Below are 26,082 nucleotides of genomic sequence, written 5' to 3' on the forward strand. Positions count from 1 at the left end.
TGATTATCATCTCAACTTTATTTGGGGATCTGAAAGTGCATACATGAACAATGATGTTCTGAAGTAGGAAAGAAGGGTTTTACACCAACAAAAAAGGTTTTAAACTATCAGATTTCTTCAGATATTACTCCTAAAAGAAATACAGGCTACTCCAACATCCAATTAAGGACAAAAAGCACAATGTCACTGCATAATTGATGCAGTAAACAAACATTTACAATGAAAGTATTTTCTCACAACAATAGGCTATTAACTAACTGCAGCTAAATGCTTTTGATCAAAGCAGAAAGACAAGTCCTTACAGCTACAGTGGAAAAAATAAAAGCCAAAGTTACAGAAACACTAACATGTTTAACTTTGTTGAATGTGATGCAGTGACAAGTAGAGGTATTTGATCATATGCACAGCTCAAGGTGAAACAAAACTCTTCTAAATATAACAAGTCCCTGGATTTCAAACATTTGTTGTAGTAAAATGTTGATAGTGAGATTTAAAAAAAAAAAAAAAAAAAAAATTTTGCAGTGTTCCTTTAAGAAGACCGTGGTTCTGTTCAGCAAATGTGACTGCTAGATACCATCTTGGCATAGAAGAAAGTTGATGGAGTTAGTTAATCCTTTGAATGGTAGCCAATCATCTACCTCTTTCCTCTTAACCCCATACATAACCACACCAAACCAATACAAGACATAACCTTCCCTAAACTTACACTTGGCCATCTCTTCTCACCAAACCTACAGTATCTCTACCTTCTATATCTACATACCCAGTCCCTGAATTTAACTGTATCTAACCTCATACCTAAATATCTACCATCTCTTTATAATAACATAACCCTGTTGTCACACTGAACACTGATCTTGAACAATTCGCAAAAGCCTGTACAATGGTTGTGTTCAAAACTGTGTTCAATGCAATTTTTTTAAACATTTAGTAATGCAAATGGTTTTTCATTATTTTTTACAATATCCATGCAAGGCAATTCCAGTACAATTAAGTTTAGCCAGCTAAAACTATTTGGTTAAGGTTGGGGAAAGATTGTTGTCATGTTTAAATTTACAAAAAATGATTGATGGTCTCCAATAACAGATCAGTCAAACACATTACATGGCCATCCACTGCCCTAGCTTTCACACTATCACCCTTGGACCTCTCTATACAACTTCCTGCATTACCACTGAACATTTACATTGGACGATCATATCGGACTTGTCCTGCAGAATCGTCCAATATGAACATAATGAACTGTGCATAAAATACATTCCCCTTCTAGGAATCAAACCAGCGTCACTACCACTAAAACCATCACTGTTACATTACACCACAGAACCTTACAAACAAAGCTATCTTCTTTTAAAATAAACACATCCTTTCTCTCATTCAGTCATTCCTGCGTCTTGCAATATTAAGCCCTTCAATCAACCCAAGTAAGTGGACTTGGTTAACCAGACAGTCAATTAGAAAATCCTTCCTAAGGGTTCTAACTGGTGCTAATTTGTTTGAAGCCAATTTCTACACCAGATACCGGTTAGACTGATCTAATCTTCTGTGCCACAAATTCGTTGCATCTAGCACAAAATAGCTATTGCTCCGAGGGAAGAATTAAGCTTGTTGACTTTAAACCTCCTTGGCTGGAGCTCAGAAACAGATGAAACAAATTCAAATAATTGAGTGTCATCAATATAATTTTTTCTTTCATTTTGTCATGAACATGGCATTCATGATGTTGAAACTTTAGCAATCTACCTACATAGCTTACCTAGATGGATTGAATACCTAGTCACCCTAATAAATAGATCTATATATCTGGATAGATCTAGATAAATATTTGTAGAAAACTACAAAACAGCACAACAGGTAATGATGGTAATGGTTATTAAATCAGGGGTCATGAGGAATTGGACAGAGAACCTCCCAATATGACTTCTTCAAAATGCCGAACCAAATTTTTGCACCAAGCTTCTTGCCAAAACACGCTATTCATTATTTGAAAAACTTGCAGCTGAAAGATGATCATGACACACATTTCATATATGAGACAGTTATAAGATATGAGACACCAATTGTTTTTGTACACAGTAGTAATCATTTTGAAATGCATTTTCACAATTTCTGAGAACTATTTTGTTTTTGTTTGCACAGTGATGAAACATTAAAGTTACAAAAAGAGAGTGATAACAGAAAAGAGACCAAATTGTGTACATACAGTTTTAAAAAAATACAAAGTTCTCTACTTTACAGAACTAAATACTCAATAAAAATGCCACCCAGAAACAAATACTTTTTCAAAATTCATATTAGTGCGTTATCAGTGCTACAACATATCAATCTCATCAGCAACTTATCCATATTTAGCACCACCACATTTCCACCTGCTTCAGTAACAGGTTGGATGTGCATGAAGACGGTCATAGTATCTCCACCTCAAATGAGATACTTATGTGCAAATGCTATGCTCTAAATCTAAACCTCACAGAGCAGTGGTGTAGTCTGTGATGTGCAGGTAAATATGCTGGCTACAAAATGAACTGGGATATGCAACGTTTCCTTTTTAAAATTCACAATATTAAATAAATGTGTGTTTCAAATTATCATCTATTCATTGCACACACACGCAAACCCCAACCCCCCCCCCCCCCCCCCCCCCCCCCAAAAAAGGATACAATAATAACAGGGACAGACTATGCATCCTAGAAACTCAACAAGCCTTATGTAATTTAAGTCTTTTAGATGCATCCATCAATGTTTACTGTATAACAAATCACTGTAAGATAAAGGAATTTCAATAATAAACATCATGTAAGACCAGACACAAAGAGGCTAACAAAGATGAACACGCAACAGTCTGAGGAGAGTATGTGTCACACAGTATCCCCTCTATTTCCTACTAGACCGCACTGTCCTAAGTCCTACACACAGGAGTGTAGTACTGTTTGTCCATTAGCACTGAGTATTAAAAAACTGTATGAGCAACTGACAAAAATTTCAGATTTTCATTCTAGATTTAAAGAATAATTACACTCAGGTTTTAAGTCTTCATTGCACTGCCATCTAGTGGTTGTGGCACGCTCTGTGCACAAACTGTGCAATATAGCACTTATTAGAAGATTGCAAGACAACGTCACAGCAGCATGTGGTCATTAGCACGACTGACCACACTTGACCACAACCAACATGAAAGTTTTTCCATTTGCTGTGCTAAAGAGGACATCACAGTACCACTGTGGTACCGTTTGACCGATCAACTCAGTGAAGTGCATTTGAGGAAAACTACAGCACTGAGTGCTTAGCACCAATGATGGCGACAAAGCAAAAAAATAAAAAATTTCTCAGATTACGTCTAACAGAACATACATTTATATCTTGTGGTGGTAAATTTAAATTACCTGGACCAGTTTCAAAACAGTGCCCGGTGTATGTCCATATTATATTTTGTAATTCATATAATTCCTGGTTAAACTTTTGCACAGTGATGGCATGACAAAATCAACAAACATTTACACAGTTTCACTACTACAAAGTAGGAATTGGAAACAAACTTTCCAACTCCCTTCATGGCAATAAACATAACAAAACTGAACAACTTCAAGTGTACCAGGGTGCAAAATTAACTTTTTTGTCCACCAGCCAAATGACTAGTGAATGTTCAAATTTAACCAACCATTTTGGCTGGTGAGTGAAGCAAATCTATCAGCCACTTGCATTTGGCTGGTGGCTGGTGCTAATTTTGTGCCCTGAAGTGTACACAATGAGCAACAAGCACAACCTGTTTCACTAAAAATTGCTAAGAGGGAAGTGCATTTAACGTGATATTTCACTCAAAATGGACTTACTCTCTGTAGCCTTGAAAGGTGGCTGGTAAACTACCCACTCTAAGCATCCACCTTCAAGCCGGCAGAAAATTGGCATTTGATACTAAATAGATAAGTAGTTTTTGGAAACAAAAAAGAAACTTAAAGATAGAGAGAATATATATGTATGTGTATATATATATATATATATATATATATATATATATATATATATATATATATATATATATACATTGCAATTAAACTAGTGACAAAAAAGTAAAATCAGTTGCAGTTACTCATATATGTTTGACAGTATTTGACTACCCTTAAGCCACTTTTCCACCGCATGGTACGACTCAACTCGACTTTACTGGCTTGGAACTGTTCTTTTTTGGTTTTCCACAGGCAAAAGTTGTGGATAGTACTTGGTACATGGTACTTATTCTGGTATCACCTCTGTCAAGGTTCCAAGTGATACTAAAAGCTGACGTGAAAACACTGCAGACCATTGATTGGTCAGAGAGAATTGTCACTAGAATCATTTGCATGACACAGGACACCTGATGTAGGATTTCCTATGATGTAGCTGCCGTGACAACAGGCTACATTGGAGTACTATTTGCAGTGGAAAACGAAATCCAGAAAAGTACCTGGTACCAAGAGCGAGTAGAGTCAAGTCAAGCCGAGCCGGTTCCATGTAGTGGAAACACAGCATAATTGACAATGCTACACTTAATGACTGCTGTAGTTTTTTCTATAAAAATAGTTTGAATGATTCACTATAATTCACAAGCACCAGTTCATCTCCACTCACAAAACACACAATCAAAGAGACTCCCTGTTGAGAAAACCTGCTAGCCCTGGATAGGTCTGAAATGTAAACACATTTTGATTCAAAAATGAGATTCATCATTATAGACCATCATTCTGATTATGCCTCACACTTAAGAAAAAAATAAATTTCATCCTCGGTATGTTCTGCTACTGTTTACTAAAACTTATTATTTCACAGATACCAACAAACATATTAGAAACAAATGAATCCCAAGGTATATAATCATTTCATTACATTCTATGGTAATAATCTGTGTTTGGTCCACAATGACTGGAATCTCACCTTGTTAGGTTGTAGTTTACTAACTAGCAAAGCTAACTAACATGCTTGCAAAATTATCGTTGCGAAATATACTGTATGTATACTTTTGAATACTACATATAATTTTGATACACAACACTCGATGTATTTTATTTAGTTTCCCGGTGAAACTTTTGTTTTTCTTATTTTCTGTTCAAAACTTTATGTAAATACAGCTGGTATTTTGGCCAAAATCATTGGTAAAGTTTCATTTCTGTGATGTAAATTCATGGTGGCAGCTGCCAGGGTAAATAAACTCTGTGAAACCTACTTTTATAAAATAATGAAATAAATGAAATAAAATACAATGAAGAAAACAGTTATGCTTCAATAATAATACTCTCCATAAGGGTTCTCAATTTATGGTAGCCTTGTATGTTGTCTGTACCCATTGTGCTAATGTAGGGGACAAGACATCAGTCCTGAGTCTAAAGTTCTGTTCAGACAGGACGCATTTCAACTTATCTGGGGAATCTTCTTCATAAACTGCTAACATTTGGATATTTGTTAAATTGACTGTTTGGGAAACAACACCGCCTGCACTAACTGTCCAGTGGTCCAATTCACACAAATGACACAATGTGAAAATTCCCTTCGTTTTTCTGTCTTAAAGATCCCCTCCAGACATGAATTAAGACATAAAAATAATCGGAACAATAATGTGTCTGATATGGTTTTTCTGTAAAAAAGTATAACTACCACTTTAAAATCCTTAAAATGACATCTACTCCTTCTCCCTCATTAAAAATTCCAGAATCTATGAATATGCAAATATGTTCATAGCCGCACGCAGCAGTGCAGCAGCTTCTCTGGCTCCTGGTTATGGCATAAAGAGTGTTAGGGACTCGTCTCTTAACGTGATTTTGCAGATAACACGACGGGTCCAAGTAGGCCAAGAAGGTACAGCCAAGCCAAACATTTGAACATTATCAACAACTCGCCTGCCTAACTTCCACCAAAGCTTAGAGCAGCACTCAGCAGACTGCAGCTCCTGAGGCTCTGTGGCAGCGGACTGACGTAGCAGACTACAACGGCTCAGAGGCAAGAGGAAGCGGTGTGCATGGAAGCAGAAGAGGAGTAAGCATGCTGGTCTGTTAGCCAATCTAAAAGCTAACGCAACCAGGCCAGCTATTCCATCACTCTCTCTGGTCAATATTTGCTCACTGGATAACAAAATGGATTTTATCCGACTGAGACTGAGCATTCATTGGGAGATGAGGAACTGTTGTGTTTTTCTCCGCACGGAAACTTTACTAACAGCAATATGCCGGATTCGGCTTTTTTGACAGGTTGCTAGTCCTCCGTGCAGATTGGAATCAGCTCTCAGGGAAAACCCGAGGAGGTAGACTCTGCATAAAATTTATCTTTAATTATACATGATTGGTTCCTTAGATTTGTGACTTATGAAATCCTGCCTTGACAGACTCTGTTTTTTTTTTTTTTTTTTTAGACTGTCCTTGGTACGCTGCAGTTCAGTTTCAAAGCAGAAATGCTCAGCCATAGCGTTGACTGCTTATTTCGCTGCTGATATGTCTTGTAACATTAGAAAAACACCACATGGATATGTTAACAAGGTTAAAAACTTGATTTTCACTGGAGGGGCTCTTTAACACACCTTAATACAAACACAAATATGATGGCTACAACAGAAGCACTTAAAGGCACTTTTCAATCAGAACCGGAGATCTGAAAGACCTGTATATTATCTATATACTTCAGGCTCCAAAAGTCCTATCAAAGCTCCTGGATCATTTACTGCAACCCCAAGTCCTCACAAAACCATCGAGAAATCAGAAGAAAAAAAACAAATATAGTCTGATTCATCAAAGACTATCTGAACCAGATTGATACCTTGCATAAAAAGTAAGAAAATGTTCTTTTTTAGGATTAATATTCCAACTATTTGCGATGTATACAGCACACAGAAATGCTTTCAGTAGTTGATTGTGCCTCATATTTGCTAACACTTTGTGTTTCTGGATGAGCTCAAAGTAACACAGACTACACAAACTTTACCATGATTGTCCCATTTTTCTACAACAAAAATTGTACTCAGAATAATTTGAAAGGTGCTATAAAAAATCTACACATAAGAGCTTAAATACACCCCAGAAGTAGAATCCATGAAGTGATACAAGCTTTACATTGTCTTTCTTCTAATAGTCTGAAAATATGTGGAAACATGCAGGGTGAAGAATTAAATGAGGTTCATTACCCTCAAGTGCTTTAATTCCTGTGAAAATCCTATTGTAAAAACTATCATATTTACAGATGTCTGTAAGGAAATTAAATTATATTCATAATCACTGACATAAGAATGTTTAACTTTTTTTCTAACCAGAAACATCATGTGAAATCAGGTATGCTTTCTAAGAAATCTCTGTCTGTGTGTGTTTGGATTTTCTTGTTTTGGATAAAGTGCTGGTGTGTCTATTCAGTTACTACGTTACCCATAATGCACATGTGCTGGGTAGTGCAGAGTCCCATCCCAAGCTCAGTTTCCCAGAAGCACTATAAACACTGTTGCACATATTTATATGGATTTGTAATATATTCTGTAAATTGATGCAACAAATTCACTTTTTCAAAGCTGAAAAAGTGACCTTGGCTCAGAGCACTGGGTACTTGCTGAGTACTGTCTGGGTTGTTGGACAAAAATATTTTACAAATGTTTGAGGTAAAAGGCAAGAGTGGCCAAATCTTGAGACAAAGACTTTGAAAATGTATTAAAGTGTAAGTCTCTACTAGATTTTGGAAGGAGTGAAAACATAGCTGGACTGGCCTCTATAGGTTGTGACCACACCTAGCTGTGATGTGAAATGGTGCTTTAGTGCCACAGTACAATGCTGTTGTATTATTAGACTGGGTGAAGCTACTCTTAAAGTATTTATGATTTCTTGTGCTTGCCTTTTAGAAGAAACTCAGAAAGTTGTGCAGAAACAGTTACAGTCTGGATTAGTGGATAACTCCACAGTAAACTGTACTGACATTTCTCTGCTTTGTTTGTTATTATAAAAGCAATCAAGTTATTATCAGTATCCAGTTAGATACAACTATCCTGTGTTGCCCTGATTTTGTCATAGCAAATCGATGCACTGTTAAGATTGTTGCAACTTTCATATTCATAGGTTTGGGAAACTCACTGGTAACAGAATTAGTGTTGTCATAATGAGGCAAAATTTCAGTACTACCTCAGTACAGCTGCAAAAGATTCAGTTCACTTTTGAATTCTTTTAACACTAAGTATTTAATCCCAATTGTGTTTTGCAAGCTGCATGTGCAGATGGAAAGTAAATGGGATCTTTAATATTAGGAATAATAGCTTTAAAAAGGAAATTATATAAGAACAAAGCTGCAGACTGGCAGCTAAGAACATGGCAACAAAATTGAACAATCCACAGCATTTCAGACAATGACAGCGACCTAATCATCCATAAAACTGCTGTGGAAAAGCTGGTTAAAATCTGTTTAAAATAACTCAGCTAAGCATTTCAGTGACTTTTGCTCCATAATGCTTTTTTGTTTGCTGTGACATCATACGAATGTAGGATTTTAGTTACCCAAATGTAATCACTGAAATTGTTACAAAAATTCTTGTATGGTGACGACACTAACCAGTACTCTGTTCGAGCTTGATAACAGTGTCCATACGGGTGCATCCTCATTGCGAATACAGTGAAACTTTGGGAAAGTGCCATCAGGGTGGCGTGCTGGTGTTTTCTCAGCTGGGCTGCTGGCTGAGAGCAGGCCAGGCCAGGGTTACATTCAGCTGCTGGTTGTGTTGGATTAGGGATGTGTGTCGATAGTGGAGGACCAGCTCTCTCAGTGAGGAGTACAGGTTGTAGGGCTCAGCAAAACCATACCCTGTGGCTGTCCTGTAGATCACACAGTGCTTCACATCGCCGTCCACACTGCACAAGAGGAAACCTGTCACTTTCTGCGCACAATTACCATTTTAAACAAAATGTATAATAATCATAATAATTTGGGCATGTTTACGGTCGTTTGGACTAGGGATGGGCATTTTAAGAAATTTCCTTAATCGATCATTTGGAAAATTAGCAATCAATTATCGATTTATATTTTTTTATATGTATTAAAAATGACTATGGCAGAAAATACAAAAGAAAGCATGTTTTTCCTCAATGAAATCTCTATTCCAAGAAGAAATTATAGACCAACACCAGTCCTCTTATACAAGGCAGTTAAGCTGTTAAACAGAAAACAAAACAAAAAGGATATGTGTCGCGCTCGTAAAGGCAGCGGAGCCCGAGGCTCTGAGCCAAACCTCGCAAATTAACAAGCCAAAGCTATGGCGCTCGTGGTAAACACAATTATTAGACACAATTCCAAAAAATCATAAATCATATCAAACGATAATATGTAAATTAAAAAATGTAATATTATCTAGTGCTGACAATTTTTACCTCAATGTAACTTGAATAAATCCAAAAGGCACGCAGCCGAGAGAATAAAGTTACTACAGCCTACGGATTCTTGTTGAGGAAGATGAGCATGTCAGCGTGCTCAGGAGTGAGATGCTAACACATCCTGGCGACAGCTAATTAGTCTAGCAGCTGAAAACATCCACAACCCGACGTTGCGGGGATGCAGAGGTATTGCCCGCTGTGCATTGCAGTCCTCTGTGCTAACACTGAGGTGATGGTAGGTTGAGAGGAGGAGGAGGATTCATTAACCAGTGTCGGGTGTATGTTGTTCAAGTGATACATCATTGGGGTCGTTGTTGTGTTGTAGGTATACATGGCATTGCAATGTTTACAATGAGCTTTGTTGTTTTTTAGCTCGAAATGGTCCCACACCAAACTTTGCCTTGCTCTCTTCATGTTTACTTTCGTCTAATTTCTACGGCAGCCCGCCGGCAACTGAGTATTCATTTTCCCTCTTGAATTTAAATTGCACCCCTGGCTGGTTGCAGCATGTAGTGAAATTCATTGCAACTTCAAGACACATACATACATACATAACATAATTTGATACGAACGTTAAATCGATTTAATTCCACGTGATCAAAAAAATTCTTAACGATCAATCACTGATCATCGATTAATCATGCCCATCTCTAGTTTTGACACCTAGGTCCAACACAGTAAAGGTTATGGCTTTAATTTGTATCGCACCCACATGTGCTAAAAATATGTGCTTTCATGGCACTTTGACCATTTGGATAAAAACCTGTGATTCAGACAACGTCACATTCAAAGCCCTAATACAGCAAAAGGTAATTAAATGAATGTTGAAGATTTCATTGCACATAGATTATGTCAACGATCATGTGATCAATTAGGATAGGTAAATCGGCATTTATCTAAGTTAAAATGTTATGAATTGTACCTTTTTTTTTTTTCTTTTTTTTTAAATGCCTAAAAGAAACAAATCTAAAGGTACTCACACAACAGAGCAGGCAAACGAGCCTCTCTGAGTTTGACTGTCTCTGATGAGAAAGGTGCCGTCTCTCCTCCCCCTCAGCAGCTCTTCTGCCTCCTTCCGTCTCATTCCTCCAACAAACCAGCTCCTCTCCTCCAGGTGGGTATCATCTGCCAGGGTGTATGGGCTAAGGGAAGTTGGGAAGATGGTTGTGTTAGATTAGCTAAAAGAAACATTGTAAAGCATAAAATGCTCCATGTTCAGTGCACATATTTAAATATCCCTTATCTCATGTCTCTGCAGATATATTTCATGAACTGCTCTTTACCTGCCGATATACAAAGCATGTTTCATACTTGATGCACCTGAGATTAAATTTCCAAAAGTGACATTCCTGTACTTTCTGCACTTCTCTATTTTAATGAAAAAATTCAGTTGACCTGGATAAACGATAATACTCACTCTTCTTCTTCATTCCTGATACTGAGCCAGTCATTAATCTCACTCTGCCTGGTTCCTTGCTGAGTGAGCCAGCTGTGACATGGACAAGATAGTGTTAGTGCACTGCTGCAGATTTAGTAGAACATGCTTTAAGTTGGCCAAAGTCAATTCTCACTTTCAATAAAACTGGCTATCATGCTGAAATTTTCAGAGAGGACACAAAAGGCTTTACTAACAAGATAGAAGAGCTTGACAGAAAACATTTGAAATCTATGTCTAGTGAAGTGGGGCGCTGTTTTGAATATGTAGTGGTCGAATAATACAATGCAACAACACACTTAAGTCAAATAGCTGAATTGAACTTTTTTTTTTTTTTCTAAAGAGATGTTGATCCATTATAGTAACATCGTCATTCTGTCATCATGCTATTAGACCTTCAGTTTTGCTTTATTTGTTGAAAAGTTACAGAACTCATCCAGGTAAAAACACTACCTGGCAAAACCAAGTGGGTAGTTTCAGGTCTGAAAAGTGAGGCCAATGCAGAAGTGCCTTAAACCTGCATTCTCTCAAATGGCCAGCAGGGGGCGACTCCACTGGCTCCAAAAACAAGTCCTTTTGTATGGAAGTCTATGAGAAAATGACTCTTCTTCTCACTTGATTTATTACCTCAGTAAACAGTTTCCCAATGAGTTTATGGTCTCAATCATTAGTTTCAAGTCTTCTTCAATACATCATGATGTTCATTTTGTAAATTCTGGTCCCATTTCATTTAAATTTGATGATAAAGCAGGGTATGTTTTAGGACGTGGCTATGTTGTGATTGAGTCTAATTAAGTCTCTACCAACATGGTGTAACCCCAGATTCACAAAGCATAGGTTTAGCTGTCGCTATTTCAGTGTGTTTTCAGCTCATGAAAGTTAATTGTAACATTTTGGTGGCCTAAAAAGTCTTGTTTGGTTGTACTAAAAGACCCTCTCAGGAGTTGGATGTTCAGTTTTTCCGGTAAGTACATTTTTGTTTTAATGGTTTTAAGCCTGTTTTTGGCTAGCGAAAATTAGCATTAGCATGATCACAGTTAACCATAGACTGCAATTGCACCATGCTAACCAAGCTAGCAGCTGGCATTAGGGTCAGCTCCACCCTCTTGTCCAAATATGGTCACTTCTCATCACTTCTGCCTCCAAAAATCCAAGATGGTGACCGTCAAAATGCCAAACTTGAGGCTTCAAAATGGGAGTCCACAAACCAGTCTATGGGCGAAACCCGAAGAGAACACATCTGCATATTAACATTTGCTGAAGGCACAACAGGGACAAGCAGGAAGTTTAGCTCTCTTTCCATCAGGCTCATGATCAAGCTGAGCATACTGGACATTCACAGCTGTGGCATCATGGATGAGAACAGCTGATTGTTTTTTTTTTCTATGTTTACGACTCAGCTGTGTCATTGATGTAAGTGATAAGCGTTTTTGAACTGAACGTCAGAATGAATTTCATCTCATGTGAGCTTGTTAGCTTATTAACAAAAGTCTTATTAGCACATCAGATTTGCACTATGGTTTGCACCCGTCACCTGGTATGTAGTCCTGCTTTATTTATTTTTAATTTTAAAATAGATAAAGATTTATATCACTTTATATAATCTGTATGGAAAACACTTTACCTCAAATATCCAAAACCACAAAGGTTTCTCTTAAAGAGTACTGCTGAAGGTTTGAACTTACAGCAGGTATTGATCTCTGATCTTCCTGAGCTGCACAAGGTCGGGCTTCAGGCTGTTCATTTTCCTGTCAACCTCCATATGAGCTAGCACCTTCCTTTTCAGCTCTTCCTCCAACTTCTTCTTGCTGTTGTGGATCTCTTCCACACTTGACTGCAGCTCATCAGAGTTGTTTTGAATCCTGGGAGTAGGGAGGAGAGGAGGAGGAGAAGGAACAACAGTAAACAATTCTAAATTTGCTCAGCTGCTGTGAACATGTTGAACGGGCGTGGCCAGCACTGAGTAGTTTTCATTGTATCAAAGTAAGTAAAATGAAACACATCAAAAGTATCTCAATTGTAAACAGTGTAGGTATTTGGAAGCATACTTGTCAGTCTCTGTACTGCTGTCTAATGTGAGAAACATGTCGATGTATTCCTTGCTGTAGCGTTCTTGGGTTTCACACTGCTCCTCGAAGATCCGAATAATTTCACTGAAAGCCTCGATGGCTGTCCGTTTGGTCTGCATTTCCTGTGAAGGAGAGGAAACAGTCTTACTTTTACATTTAAGGCTTCACAGCCAATGCTTTTAAACAGTAGTATAGGCAGTCATAAAATATGCTTTAAAATTCCATATTATAACATTCAGTATTACAAAGTTTTGAACCTATTTTCCAGATAGGGGATAGACAAAATCATAAGGTCATTGCGTTAGTAACTAATTAACTAGAAATGTAAAATGCATTACTTCTTGTGTTAGGAAATAGCTACTAGACGCTCAAAGTTAGAACAGCACATTAAAAAACTTTGTGAACTGGATGTGAAGAAGTTGCTTAATGATGTTGGGTAAAGCCATATTGCTCTTACCCAATAAAATCATATTGTAGAAGACCACAGATTTTCTTGGTAAAAAAGTCTCTCAATGTTTGGGATGCTGCTGTACCTGTGACGTTTGGTTAAACTCTTCATACAGATGGTCGTACTCTTTGCTCTTCTCTTTGTATTGATCCTGAAATGTCCTCAGCTGTTCTCCAACTGCATCAGTGTTAACTTCCATCACAACCTGCTGCTGCACAGACAAGAACGTAAAAGCTATTCAGAAGAATCCAGAAGTCCAGTGTTCATATGGCATATTTTTTTATCTTAACTAATATTGCAGAAGGTTTTGTCAGGTTATTTCCACTTAAAGTGTCTGAAAATTTGGCTTGAAATAGTAAAAATGCATATATGTTATCAAAGTTTATTTTCTCATTAAACATCCACAAAAATCTGAGTGACAATAAACGTTCATAACTATTAGAAAACCCAGTTCAAAAACAGCTCATTTTGCTGTTCAGATCATTTCTCTGATGAGTGGGTTTCCATGGTGAAGAGTCGTACTTCTAACTCACTGAGCCTCGCCTCCAACACGGTAAATATACAATATATATTACATGGACCATTATCACTAAAGGGGGCAGAGGAATAGTTAAACATAAGACACTCCGAGCAAGAGAGAGCAGAAGCGTGAGAGGAAGAGGGGAAGTCATCGCTTTTCCAGTGGCTTTTACAGTGGGTGTTTTCATTCAGAGTACAATTAGTGCAACGGCAGGCACAATAAATTTCAGTTAGAAACACTGTTACATTTCTATGTAATTACTGCTGATAAATCAAATGAGTTGTTTGTATAACAGATTGCAGCTAATGGGTAGTAACTCTATAAACAAACATTTTTATATCAATGTGTTAAGAGTTACTCACCTATAATCAATTTTTTTTTATACTTGCATTCGTACATTCAAAAATATGCCAAAGGATTACACTTTATGTAAAATAGTCTATTACTGTGATTTTAGACTATTAAAAACATCCTTATCAACTCATACAGGCCAACAGAACTAAAAGTACAATTTTATTACTGTAAATACAAATGAAAAGGATGCATGTTTTCATACTGTATTTTGGTAAAACTGTGTTGTGAATGCATTGTTTTGAAGCACAGCATTTCAGTTAAAAACTAGATGCATTAAGTTGACATCTAAGCATTTAATTTATTCACTTATTTTATCCGTTCCCGTATACGGCTTGGTATCGAACCTCAATTTATTTTGGTCCTGAACAAGATGTGCCCGTAGTAGTAAGTATTGAAAACTGTTCAGAATATAAAGCCTAATTCTTGACTTGCTTGTGTCAAACAACATTTAACTTTTAAGAACTTTTTCTTCTTTTGTTAAGAAAGGTTTTGTTATCTGTCCTGAAGCACAGGGTTCGTATTGGCACTGATATTTTTTTTAAAAAGTACGATACCAAGCCTTAGCCATGTAAAATGTCATCAAAAGTGTACAAGTACAGCAGGTCAGCATTATTTATGGATGGATTCAAATCATAGCTGCAACAACATCTCCTTCTTCCTGAATATTGTTATTATTATTTGTAAGAAAGCACTCATGCACAGCCAGAAGCCTTGCCAACCTACCTGCTGGTATTTGGAGATAGGGTAGCGTAACCGTGTATCCAGTTTAGAGTTATACTGGGCCAGTGACTTGTTCTGGTAATACTGGATCAGGTCCACCACAGAGGGGAAGCCCAGTGGCTCAGAGAAGCCGTACTTCCCCTCATGATGGAAGATCTTTATCAGTCTGTTAGATCCATCTTTTCTGCAAAGATTATAGGATAACTGTTGTAAAAAGCTGCCAAAAATACTCCCATTGAAAGCCTGTAAAAAAACCAAATTATTAAATGTCCTCCTCCTCCACATCTTTATAGTACCAGTGCAAATTTTGAGCTGCCACCATTGGTAACTAACCCCCAAGCTCTTAGTAGTTAAGTTTATTGTCTGAGCTACTTCTATTCAGATGACAGTTCTCATTTTCAGTATGTTTTTTCTCTATGACATCCCTATACACTCAGTGCTTTCTGCATTTTGAAGGAAATTGTTATTCAACCACCTGTCCCCTCAATCCAATATAGTGCAGTGGAGCAAATAGAAGTAAGAGGGTTTTTTTCCATACGAAACCAGGAAGAATAGAGCTTAGGTAAAGCTTCATCAAGAAGACAATCTATATCTCTCCTGTCCTCCTCTATTCATTGCCCCACGTTATGCCTTTTTCACATCTTTTAAGATGGAAGGTACAGTATCATTTGCAAGGATTTCTTTAATCAGACAAATCAACATTTCTCTTATGTTTGTTTTACTGTAAAGCTTTTAATAAGGATATCTAATTAGATAGTCCTCTGTTTACATACAGCAGTAATGCCTTTATATGAATCTGAAAAAGATTTTCTCATATCATGTATCTCATATTTTCTTCATATGTTTTCCCTCACTTAGTCTGTCCCAATGTACTCCTCTCTCTCTCTCTCTCTTGCTTCAGTTTATTCTGTACATAGTGTGGATGTAAAAATTTAAAATGACATTCCACAGATTTAATGTTAATTAATTTATCTTAATTTTATATGTCACTTTTGTGAGTTAAACATTTTGACTAGCTGAAAATTGCGGTGGCTACTAACTTGTAAACATAAGATCCTAAAATGGCATTAGAATGCCATGCAATGCAACTTAATTGTTGTGCTCCTATGTGGACAAGAGCAGGCAGTCAGCATCATGCTTGTGGGATGAGTGCGGGATAAAATAGGAGAGGCTTTTATTATTAAGCTTAAGTGCACATATAAATGCATTGTTTTCAACACCTGAATTCAGCCCTGCGCAGACCTCTACCTGGAGGCCAACCAACACAGTGTCATCTCTCAAGTGCTTTGTCTACATCAGCTGCAGAGAGAAAGCAGCAGGTCAGTTGCTGCTGTCCTCCATCGGTGTCTAGTCCGGCAGTGAATGGACTAATGCCCGTAAATCAGAAGAAAATAGACATGAAGCCTAAAAACAGCTTTGGGTCACAGTTACGCATATAAAGCAAGTATGAAGTGCAAGCCGCTACACAGATGGTGTTGATAGCATTGATAAAAGTTGGAGCCAATCTGACAGGGTATTATGTTGCTGACTGCTGGAGTCTCCGCCAAACTCTAATCAACAAAACGTTATATCTGTAAACTAGTCTGTCTTGATTCAACTAAAATTAGACTGAAACCAGGAAATGTATAATATTACACTCTGAAACCAGTAAAACTAAATTTAGACTTTCATCCCGAAAAACTAAAGTTAGACTTAGAAACCACTAAATAACTGACCTGTGATTATATGTATTCATAAGTTACACACATAGTTACCTCAGTGTCAGAGTATATTCCCCCTTAACTCTACTGGAAGCATCTCGGACCAGGAATGTGCCATCAGGGGTGTTTCTCATCATCTCATTTACTTCCTCTCTGGACAATCACAAAGTATATTGAGGTTTCAATCAGTTTATGTAGGAGGAAAACAACTCAAAAGCAAAAAAAGACGAGAGAAGGTGAGCTACAAAAGCCTAAAAAAATTACAAAGTGAAACTAGCTCTTTGTGACTGGTGAGCACAAATGTCGATTGGGTTTTTACATTTAAGGCATGAAACAAGAAGAATTGATGAATCTTATAACCAGACAATATATCAAGTTATCAACATATCCGATGAAAACAGTCAATACCTCGAGATGTTGCCCCAGTACCACTCTGCATCGGACAAATGGTTGTCATCAGCGCTGAAGTCACATGCTGCCATAGCTTTGGTTATGTTGTTCTTGGGTTGAAGCTCTGACCACGGAGGTAATAGCCAAATAGAAACAATTATCAGAGAAAAGACAAAAATACATAAGGTTAAGTCTGCAATAGTGCCATTTTCAATAAAGATGAAACTGAGTCTAAATTGAGGTTATTCTTTTAGAAAGGTTTTTTTTTTGTTTAGTTAATGCTGACAGTGTATGTCCGTGTATCTGGATACAGTCAGCATTGTTAGAAGTATCAGGATTCGTTTTCTTCATCACAAAGAAACAGTTTTTTGTCATCCATTCTTGTTCAGTATAAAAAAACCTCAGCAGAGTGAGATAATCCATCATAGTTTCCATCCTTATATCCTTATTGGACTCATTGTGTAGCTCCTGTCAAACCACCTTACAACAACTGGAAGAAAAATAGGATCGTCCTCCAAGTAATAATCCCTCAAAGAAGCTCTCATTTCGAAACTACAAAACACGAGAGGCAGTAAATGGGCTGACGGTTACTGGTAATAAAACAGGTTGTGCTAACAATCATCAAGTATTAGCAGATGTACACTTTACCTTAATTTTGAGCAGAACCGATTAATTATGCTTCAAAGGATCTGTTGCACTTTGAACAAGCAAGACAAAGAGAGTACCTCCTTCTTGGGTGTTGTTGGTTCTCAGGGCAGGAGACACATCATCGTTATCAACGGGCGAGGAAAGGTCCTGCAGGAACGCTGTCAGAGTGTGAGACTGAGCCTCGCTGTCGTTTTGGCCCATCTCCGGCTCCAAGAACTCTGCAACATCAACCGTAGAATGACCCAGTGTTACCCACGATGTCAGTTCAGACCAGGCTGTATGTGGCTATCTGCTTTTTGTGTGTGTTACGCACATACTGCTGGCCCACTGACAAGGACTCCAGAGAGAGATATCGTTGTGTTGCTTAGTCTTGCACCATGTGGGAGACTCTGTCCAGACTAGTCTGCTGACAGGTGACACTGTCTGACTGCCTAAAATACCAGAACTGGCACTCCTCAACGCTCAGGCACACTCGGCCAGACTCAGTACTGCTTAGTGCTCGACCTCGCCTTGCCTCGCCTCGCCTCGCCTAACAAACAACAGCTGTCTGCAGCGAGATGCCATGTCGGCCTCAAGGACTTGGGTTGATGTACCTCTGCGCTTGTTTATTGTCTATGTTTGTGTTAATGTGCCATTTGGGAAGCAGGGAACGGTGAGAGCCTGTCTGTCAGGCATTTTCTGAAAGCATTACATTTAAGTGTGAAATGTTTGTGTATACCAGTGTGAGGCTACGCTGATACATGTGAGTAGAGCAAGGCGTGCTGTTAGTAGTTGATGTAAATCATCCCTTCAACACTTGTAATGGCATGCATGGAGATGCATTAAATTGCTGCTGCGGACAGAGCTGTATGTTGGAGGAATCATACGTATGCTGTTGTAAAATTAGAAAGGGCGTGAACTCATTAAGCCGCTGCCTGCATACATTGAAGCTCTGTCAAAACTTGCCTGGTAGTAAAATTGTTTTCTTCTACTAAAGCTTGAATCTAGGTGAATCATTCATCTCACCAAACCCTTAAAACCACATGATCTCAGCTGCCACCATTTCTCTGGGAGTTGGTGAAACTGAAAATCTCTCTTGGATTCCAGGGTTTTATAATACTGTAACTTAAAAAAAAACATACAAAAAAACCCCTTAACATTTTGTTAATTGTGCTTCCTTAGTGCTTTGGACTTGAAGAGTGCAGTGTACGCCCCTAAAAGTCAGTTGGTTCTGTAAAGAATGAATGTGTGAATTTCAGACATTCACACATTCATTCTTTTAAGATCCTCCACTATGGACTGCAGGCATGAAAATTAAGCATAATAGGGTTAAGGTAGATAAGTTAAGAATAGTTCATTTTTGAGGGTTGACTGTTCAATTTGCTTGATTTATTGGTTACCAAAAGACTTTTGTTTCAGGGCCAAATTAACAGTTGATATAACAATTATAATTGTTAATTTATCAGGAATTGATTTGCATTTACATATACATACTTTTCACTGACACTTTTAAACCAAGTAAAATGCAACAGTGCAGTACATTTCAAGCCATCAAAGGTAAAGCGTGTAGGGCTCAGAGGCATACTGCACTGACAATCATGTGACCAGACCCAAACCAGATGTATCAATCAAAATTAGGTCCAGTTATGATGTTTTAAAATAAAGCTTCCTGGACAAGTTGGTAAAGTTTTGAAATTTTAACAACTTTGGGCTACTCTGAAAGTCCATGGTCATAACCAAGATGAGTCAGTTAAGCCTTTAAATTAAAAGTTTCAAAAGTGAATACAGAGTAGCAAAGTTTCAAAAAAATGTCTACCCATTTTAAATTGTTATTGCAAAGTCTTGTTTTTTTAAATTTTACTTTGAGAATATACACACATAAACACAGAGGTGCAGACCAGTGTGAGTTTCCATTCAAGTCCATCAAAATTAAAAACACATTGCACAACTCGTCTCCAGTACACCATAATGCTTTATTTACCAAACGTTTTCCAAACGCTATCTTGCCTTCATCAGGGTGGTGAGGCCGCTTATATACAATTACTTGATTCATCAGATTCACATGTTGAATCAATTAATTGTATATAAGGGAAACAGTGTGAACCTTTTTTTTTTCCACCCACCCCTATTTTTTTCATGCCCAGCCTTAAAAGTGCTCCACCTGCCAGTGAACTAACATTTTATGCTCAAAATGAAACAGGCATTTTATTTCCAAACCCCAGATGCCCAAAATAACTCCCTTCACTTTGCTACTCTGTTGTAAATGCATGATTATCATCTACTGTTTCAATAATTGCAGCGTTGATTTTGAGAGACCGGTGTATTTCCTGTAAATAGGACCATGATCCAATAGAGCAACAGTCTGTTGTGGCCTGTATATTTTCTGTGATGTTTACTGTTTGGGCCTATCAGTTTTCTCTAGATCACACAGCAAAACAGTAAAAACCACAAAACGGACACAGATGACATAAAGAAGAAATCAGCATCAGGTGAATTACTTTGACCTCACAGACAGGAAAGTCTAAAGCCTCGTGAAATGTAGCAGTGGTTTGGTTTGTTGTGGACTTAACTCTAGATATAGGCCTGATCAAAACTCATATTCCCACTGAATTTTACATTATAAGCTGCCAGCACTGATTAGGAGGGAAATCTCAACACATAAAAGAGAGAGAGGGTGCTTGTGCAAATGGAGCTAATAATCAACATCTTTTGTTATGACATTGTGTATCAGTCTTTCTTTCTTTGCTGTGATTGTTCAAATGGATCACAGTTGCTATTATCAAATAGATCATTATTTATGTATTGATGTGTAAAAATGCTGTAGATAGCATCTTTAATTTTACCTTGATCTGCTGGTGAAGGCTCAGGCCTTATAGCCATGGACATGTCTGTCAGCTGTTGTGATTGGTTGAGCGGTGATGACATCATCAGAGGACATACAGAGTGGGGCTCAGGATTATCACCCATATGGTTGGTGTTCTCGTTAATGACCACAGCCTCGTCCATGAGATGGAGGGATGCTAGTGATGACGTTGGAAAATCAGCTGGCTGGAGCTCGATGTCCTCTGTCCAGACACGGAAACCCTCGTCTGCCATTTTCATAACAAAGACTGAATAGTCCAGCTAGGTTTTACTGAGGTGGTGAAGCAGCAGGATGCTAGGTGCCACAGTGCAGTTGATCACATATTATCAGCTTACAGTTACACTCATGGCTGAGGACAGAGAGGGTGACGGTGCAGAGTTCATGGCTGCCCTGTGTTGTGGAGGTGCAGCGTGTTCCTCAGGCTGAATCCCTGGTTTAACCACATGATGGAGCAGTACGATGACATTGTCAGTAGATCTTGTTTTCAGTTTTATATACTCAAGTGCTGGTCTGTTTCAGTCATTTGCGTAAAGGGATCCATACCTGGATCCACCCAGTTGCACCCAACCACAGTTGCTTACCGAGCTGCTGGATGTTTCAGTGCATGGCTCATAGACACCTTGACAGTAGTTGTTGAGCTATAAACCTGCTGGAGAGTGATTGCCCTATTCTTCCTCAAGGATTCATGCATCACCTCATATAAGAAAACCTAAAACAGAAATGGCATAAACAGAGTCTGAGAATCAGTTCTTTAGAATAGGAAGATTAGCTGTATTTCTTTCTTTTTTTTTTTTTTTTTTTTTGCAAGATGTTAAATTTTCAGTTTGGTTTAAATTTTGGCCAGAAATTTCAGCATCTGGCCAAGGGTTGAATAAACTATATTATTTGTATAAGCCCTGTATTACCCCTACTGAAAAAACTGATACTGCTATGGGCCAGTGAAACCTTTGTTATATGTATATGTATATGTATATATGTGAAACCTTTATAAGACTTGGTGCGTAATGTGTTAATGCTCCATATTATTGAAATTTGTCAGTCCAGACACTTTTAGATCCTGGTCCTGCAAAACAGGTTTAAAAAAGATGTCCCTGCTATTTCTGAGCAGGCTGGGTGACATGACTGGAATAAATACTATAATAACAAGAATATAATATACTGTAATATAATATACTGCACTCATCAAGCACTTTATTAGGAACACTTGTGTAATCTAATGCAATCCAATACAACAACTCTGCCATAAATTCTCCTTTTACGAAGCTTATACCTTTTCAGTTTTTGTTGACATTGTCAGAAAGGTGATAATTCTACTCTATGTTTATTACTGAGGTTGTAGTGGGTGGTCGTATTGTACATTATATTGGAAAGTTTTCCTAATATTTTGTCTGCTCCATTAACATACATAAGGGGGTGGTACATGAGGTTGACAAACAGAAATATTGATTAATCACGTAGCCCTAATTACTGATATTTTTTTAGCGCTGAAACTCAGATCATGAGGAATATAGACTAAATCCTATCCAGAAACTGGATGTATCAAGCAGAAATCATACTCAGGTAGTAATAATGATTATTCCACAGATTTTTTTTCTTTGTTACAACTGATGAGGAGCTGCCAATCCTTGACAAAAAAGGAGCTGCATTACAACAGATCTCAGAAAGTATAGAGAAAAATGAAATTACTTGTACAATAGACAAGATCCACTTTAATAGAATAACTGGACACATTTTTAAGCAGATTACTGGTTACAATAAAAATCATTTTTGACCAGCACTCTGGACCTTATAAAACATCCGGAGAAAAAACATATAATTATGATCCTCACTTGTAAATTAGTTCTCTCTCAAGGACATCTTCATCCCAAAATATGATCATTTTTACTCCTCAAGTGTCACCATTGAAAGTTAAAGGGAAAATTCACTGAATGTAATGGCCAAGAGAGTATAATATATTGTCTTTGTTTTTTGTCTGTTACTTTTGGGGAAGTCTGGGTCAACATTTCTTTTTTTTTTTTTTTTTTTTCTTTTTTTTTTTACATTCTGTATAGTATTATGTGATGAAAACCATTACATGGTAAAGAATTCAGGGGGACTGCAGCTAAATCCTCTTCCTCTCCTTAGCATCTGGGATTAGTCAGCGGTTTATTATGCTCCTATACTCTTTACAATGTGACATCTTATCGAAGGGGTGAGAGGAGGGAGTGTCATCTAGCTGCTATACGAGAGAAAAATTATTGTATCTTTATTTTAATCAAAATTTATTTAATCAAATATCTGATGTTTTTGCAAACATTATTGATTTGATCCTATCTCAATAAATAAGGTTTTAACAGAAAATCAAGAGGACATAGTTGCCATTTGTGAACTTCAACTGAAAAAAAACAAATCTTCAGCATTGATTTTAAGGTATCAGAGATATCAAAAAGCTTTAAAAATGTTACTGATACTGATTACATGACAACTCAAATTTACTTAATCTGTATCTGTGTTGTCATTAGACAGATTAATTAGATCGGTTTGTGTATATAAAAGAAGCATACGTTAGTATCTAAATTTACTGAGTGATGCAACATTATAGATCGGAAGTCAAAGCGTTGAAAATGGCGTCAGCAATGAAACATTTCCAATGGTACGCAGTTCGATGTTGATGGCACATTTTGTCCAGTTCTTGATGCAGGATGATAAAACATTGTTTTGAATGAAGTCCCGCAATCTTTATCAGATAAGCCTGTTTTCTCATGTTTTAATACTTTTGTCCTAAAAAAAACTTACGGGACACATCCATCTTGGACGACACATATTTGTGTTACTTTTCAACACAAGTCATTGATAACCTTATTTGGTATTACAATGTATGTATAAGTCAGAAAAATGTGCCTTCCCAAACTAGATTGTCCAAGTCAAAACAAACTAAATGGTGTTTGCTCATCTCATGCACTGTTATTGGATTGGTGGATCCATAAGGAAAAGCACTGGGCAAGCACAATTTAAGTCGTCAATCCAACATCCAACAGATAATGCTGAAGGTATCGATTCTGCAGCTGGTGACTGTCCTCCTAATGTATTTTTATTTGGTTTTTTTTGTGGATATTTGTTGGTAATCTTTTATCGATCAGTGATCAGTGCATTCCAAAAACGGGACGGCTGACATACGTCATATTTGCCTAACGCCTTCAAGCTTTCCATCGTCCCGTACCTAAGCTTGGAATGGCAGAGATATCAAGGCTAAACATGCACGAAACTTTCAAAATGGCAACTTCTGTTGTAGATAACATCCAAACAGCCTGAAAAAAGGAAACATCATCGGGAAACTCAGTAGTTCGGGACAGTACGCACCTACCTGGGCCAAGACAGAAGGGAGCGGGCGGCAGGGGAAACCAACGTTTCATCGACATCCATGAAGCGGCGAAGAGACGTGGCTGGACGCACACGTGGCTCTGATCAAACCAACCACCGGCCTCGGTCCTCACGCCATCCTATGTCCCTCCACCCCCCCCCACTCCTCCTATCCCGTACCGCCTCTTCTCCCGTGTCCTCCATCTTTAAAAATCCTCTCCACTTGGTTGTTGTCCGTCCCCTCTGAGTGCCACTTTTTCCCACGATGCCAGTCCTCTGGGTATTTCCTCTCTTCTCCACCGATACATCTCACGTCTCCATGAAAATCAAGCCTTTTCCAAGACATTGCCCACTTTGTTTTTACTTTTACATGCCAATGCACAGGAAAAAAATCCACTTATCTGTGAGGTTCAGTATAAAAATGTACAAAAATGTGCATAAATATGAAAAAATCTATTTTAAAAAACTGCAGGTTTTAGAGTTTATGCAGGGAAAGGTAAAAACAGCACTACTCTTCGCACCGTAACTCTTTTTCACAGTTTGAGAGCACAGTGTGGCTGCACAGTGGGGGGACAGAAGCATGAGAATGAGTCGGTGGGAAAAAAACTCCAATATAAATAAATAAGGGAAGGATGCCACTGTTGCTATACAGAGCGAGGGGCTTAGTGGTCTCCTGAAATCCTATTGGCCGGCCTGTTGCCATGTGCTCGGGAATCAGCAGAGATGCTGCTAACAAATCAAGGAAATGTTCTAATATTAGACTGTATGTATCTAGGCAGCGGGAGCCCCTGACCTCTCAACTCTGCCAGCGTAACGTTCCACTTCACAGATCAGCATAATGAAAGAAGTGGTGTGGAAGTAACTGGTTAAAAAAAATGTTACGACACTGTAGACAAAACAGCAGACACGGCCCCCCCACCACCCCACCTCCCTCCATGATATCCCAGCCAGTACAGTTACAGTATCGGACAGAGCAGGAAAAACTGATTCATCATCTTTTTGGATATCTGCTATTTATGAAATAGAGACACGTGTTGTTATTTTAGTGCCGTTTGGTTCTCTTGACAATTTGTAGAACAGATTTTTTCTTCTTTTTTTGGTAAAATTTAACTGATGAAAAACGACCTATTTCTAGCAAGTTCTGCTGTTATAAACTAGGTCTATGCATAAAAGATGCATAAAGCATGAGCACGCTGGATATTCCTCTGCTGATATATTTCTGCCCTGTACCCTGTGATTATATTTTATGAACAATATTTTGTCATACATGATTATATTATGATTTTTATGGTAAACTGTCTTTTTATGTGTTACACATTTGATATGGTGATTTAATATGTATTTCTTCTAACAAATTTGCAATGCATTTCCAACACATTCATCAAAGCTTCATACCAAAACACCATGGAAAGAAAATTTGCTATATATTAATCTTTTTATATGTTTGCACAAATCTTTGTTACAGATTCATAAATGTCCTCAATGCCTTTCAAAGGCTTTCAAAAGGTGATACTATAGTGCCCAGGAGATCTGTGCACCTTTGCTATAAAATAATAAATTGATTGATTACCATAGTCTCAATTCCACTATGCTTGTAGGCTTCTCAGGCTGTCAATCAAATAAATCTTGAAAGTGTTTTGAACTAAACTAAATACTGTTTCTACCTGTAGTTCTTGTGTTTGATGTACCAGGTGATGCATGTTAGATGGGGTAATACTGTATCAGACTTTTTCATGTCAGTAATAGGGTTAGGCATATTGGAAAACAGATGAATGAATGAATAATCTTTTTTTTGTGTCTTACTTCATTCGTCTTTTATGTGATTATTCAAACACATTATTCAGCAACAGAAGAAAAATTCCAATATGTATACCCCCAAACATTTTATAGAACAATTACTTTCTATTAAGGTTTGGTCATAAGTCTTACTCAATAAATACATTCTCACACAAATGTCAACAAACATAGACAAAACAAAGCTTGGACCAAATGATCTGCACATTGTAAAACTAATACAACTCAAATTAAAATATATTTTAAAGCATCATCTTCATTTCTAATTTCTAACTATTTGCTGCAAAACATGTAGAGGAAAGTAGAGAATGAAACATTTCATTTTTTCACCTTCTGCTATTACTCAAGTGATATTCACAGATCCTCTAATCTAATCTAAACCCTCTATATCTTCCATTTATAATATGTAGTGGCAATATACCACATCTTGTATGTGCACAGTAATCTCTTACTTTAAAACAGATTGT

At 37.6% G+C, this 26,082-nt stretch overlaps 1 protein-coding gene and 1 long non-coding RNA gene across 4 annotated transcripts in view; one reads left to right on the forward strand and one right to left on the reverse strand.

The window, feature by feature from the left end:
- On the reverse strand, positions 1 to 25,884 carry LOC137187591 (phosphatidylinositol 3-kinase regulatory subunit beta-like). The gene is made up of 10 exons (XM_067596607.1): positions 17,718 to 25,884; positions 17,011 to 17,116; positions 16,657 to 16,755; positions 14,906 to 15,086; positions 13,394 to 13,519; positions 12,840 to 12,982; positions 12,477 to 12,653; positions 10,774 to 10,845; positions 10,337 to 10,498; positions 1 to 8,837 (listed from the first exon to the last, which is right to left on the reverse strand). The coding sequence occupies exons 1-10, from the start codon at positions 17,839 to 17,841 to the stop codon at positions 8,648 to 8,650; spliced, it is 1,380 nt and encodes a 459-aa protein (XP_067452708.1). The 5' UTR covers positions 17,842 to 25,884; the 3' UTR covers positions 1 to 8,647.
- LOC137187596 (uncharacterized) overlaps positions 1 to 26,082 on the forward strand; it is a 42,060-nt gene that overhangs the window by 3,152 nt on the left and 12,826 nt on the right. The gene's annotated exons all lie outside the window — the stretch shown is intronic.

This window comes from Thunnus thynnus, chromosome 8 (assembly GCF_963924715.1).
Source record: "Thunnus thynnus chromosome 8, fThuThy2.1, whole genome shotgun sequence".
Taxonomy (NCBI): Eukaryota; Metazoa; Chordata; class Actinopteri; order Scombriformes; family Scombridae; genus Thunnus; species Thunnus thynnus.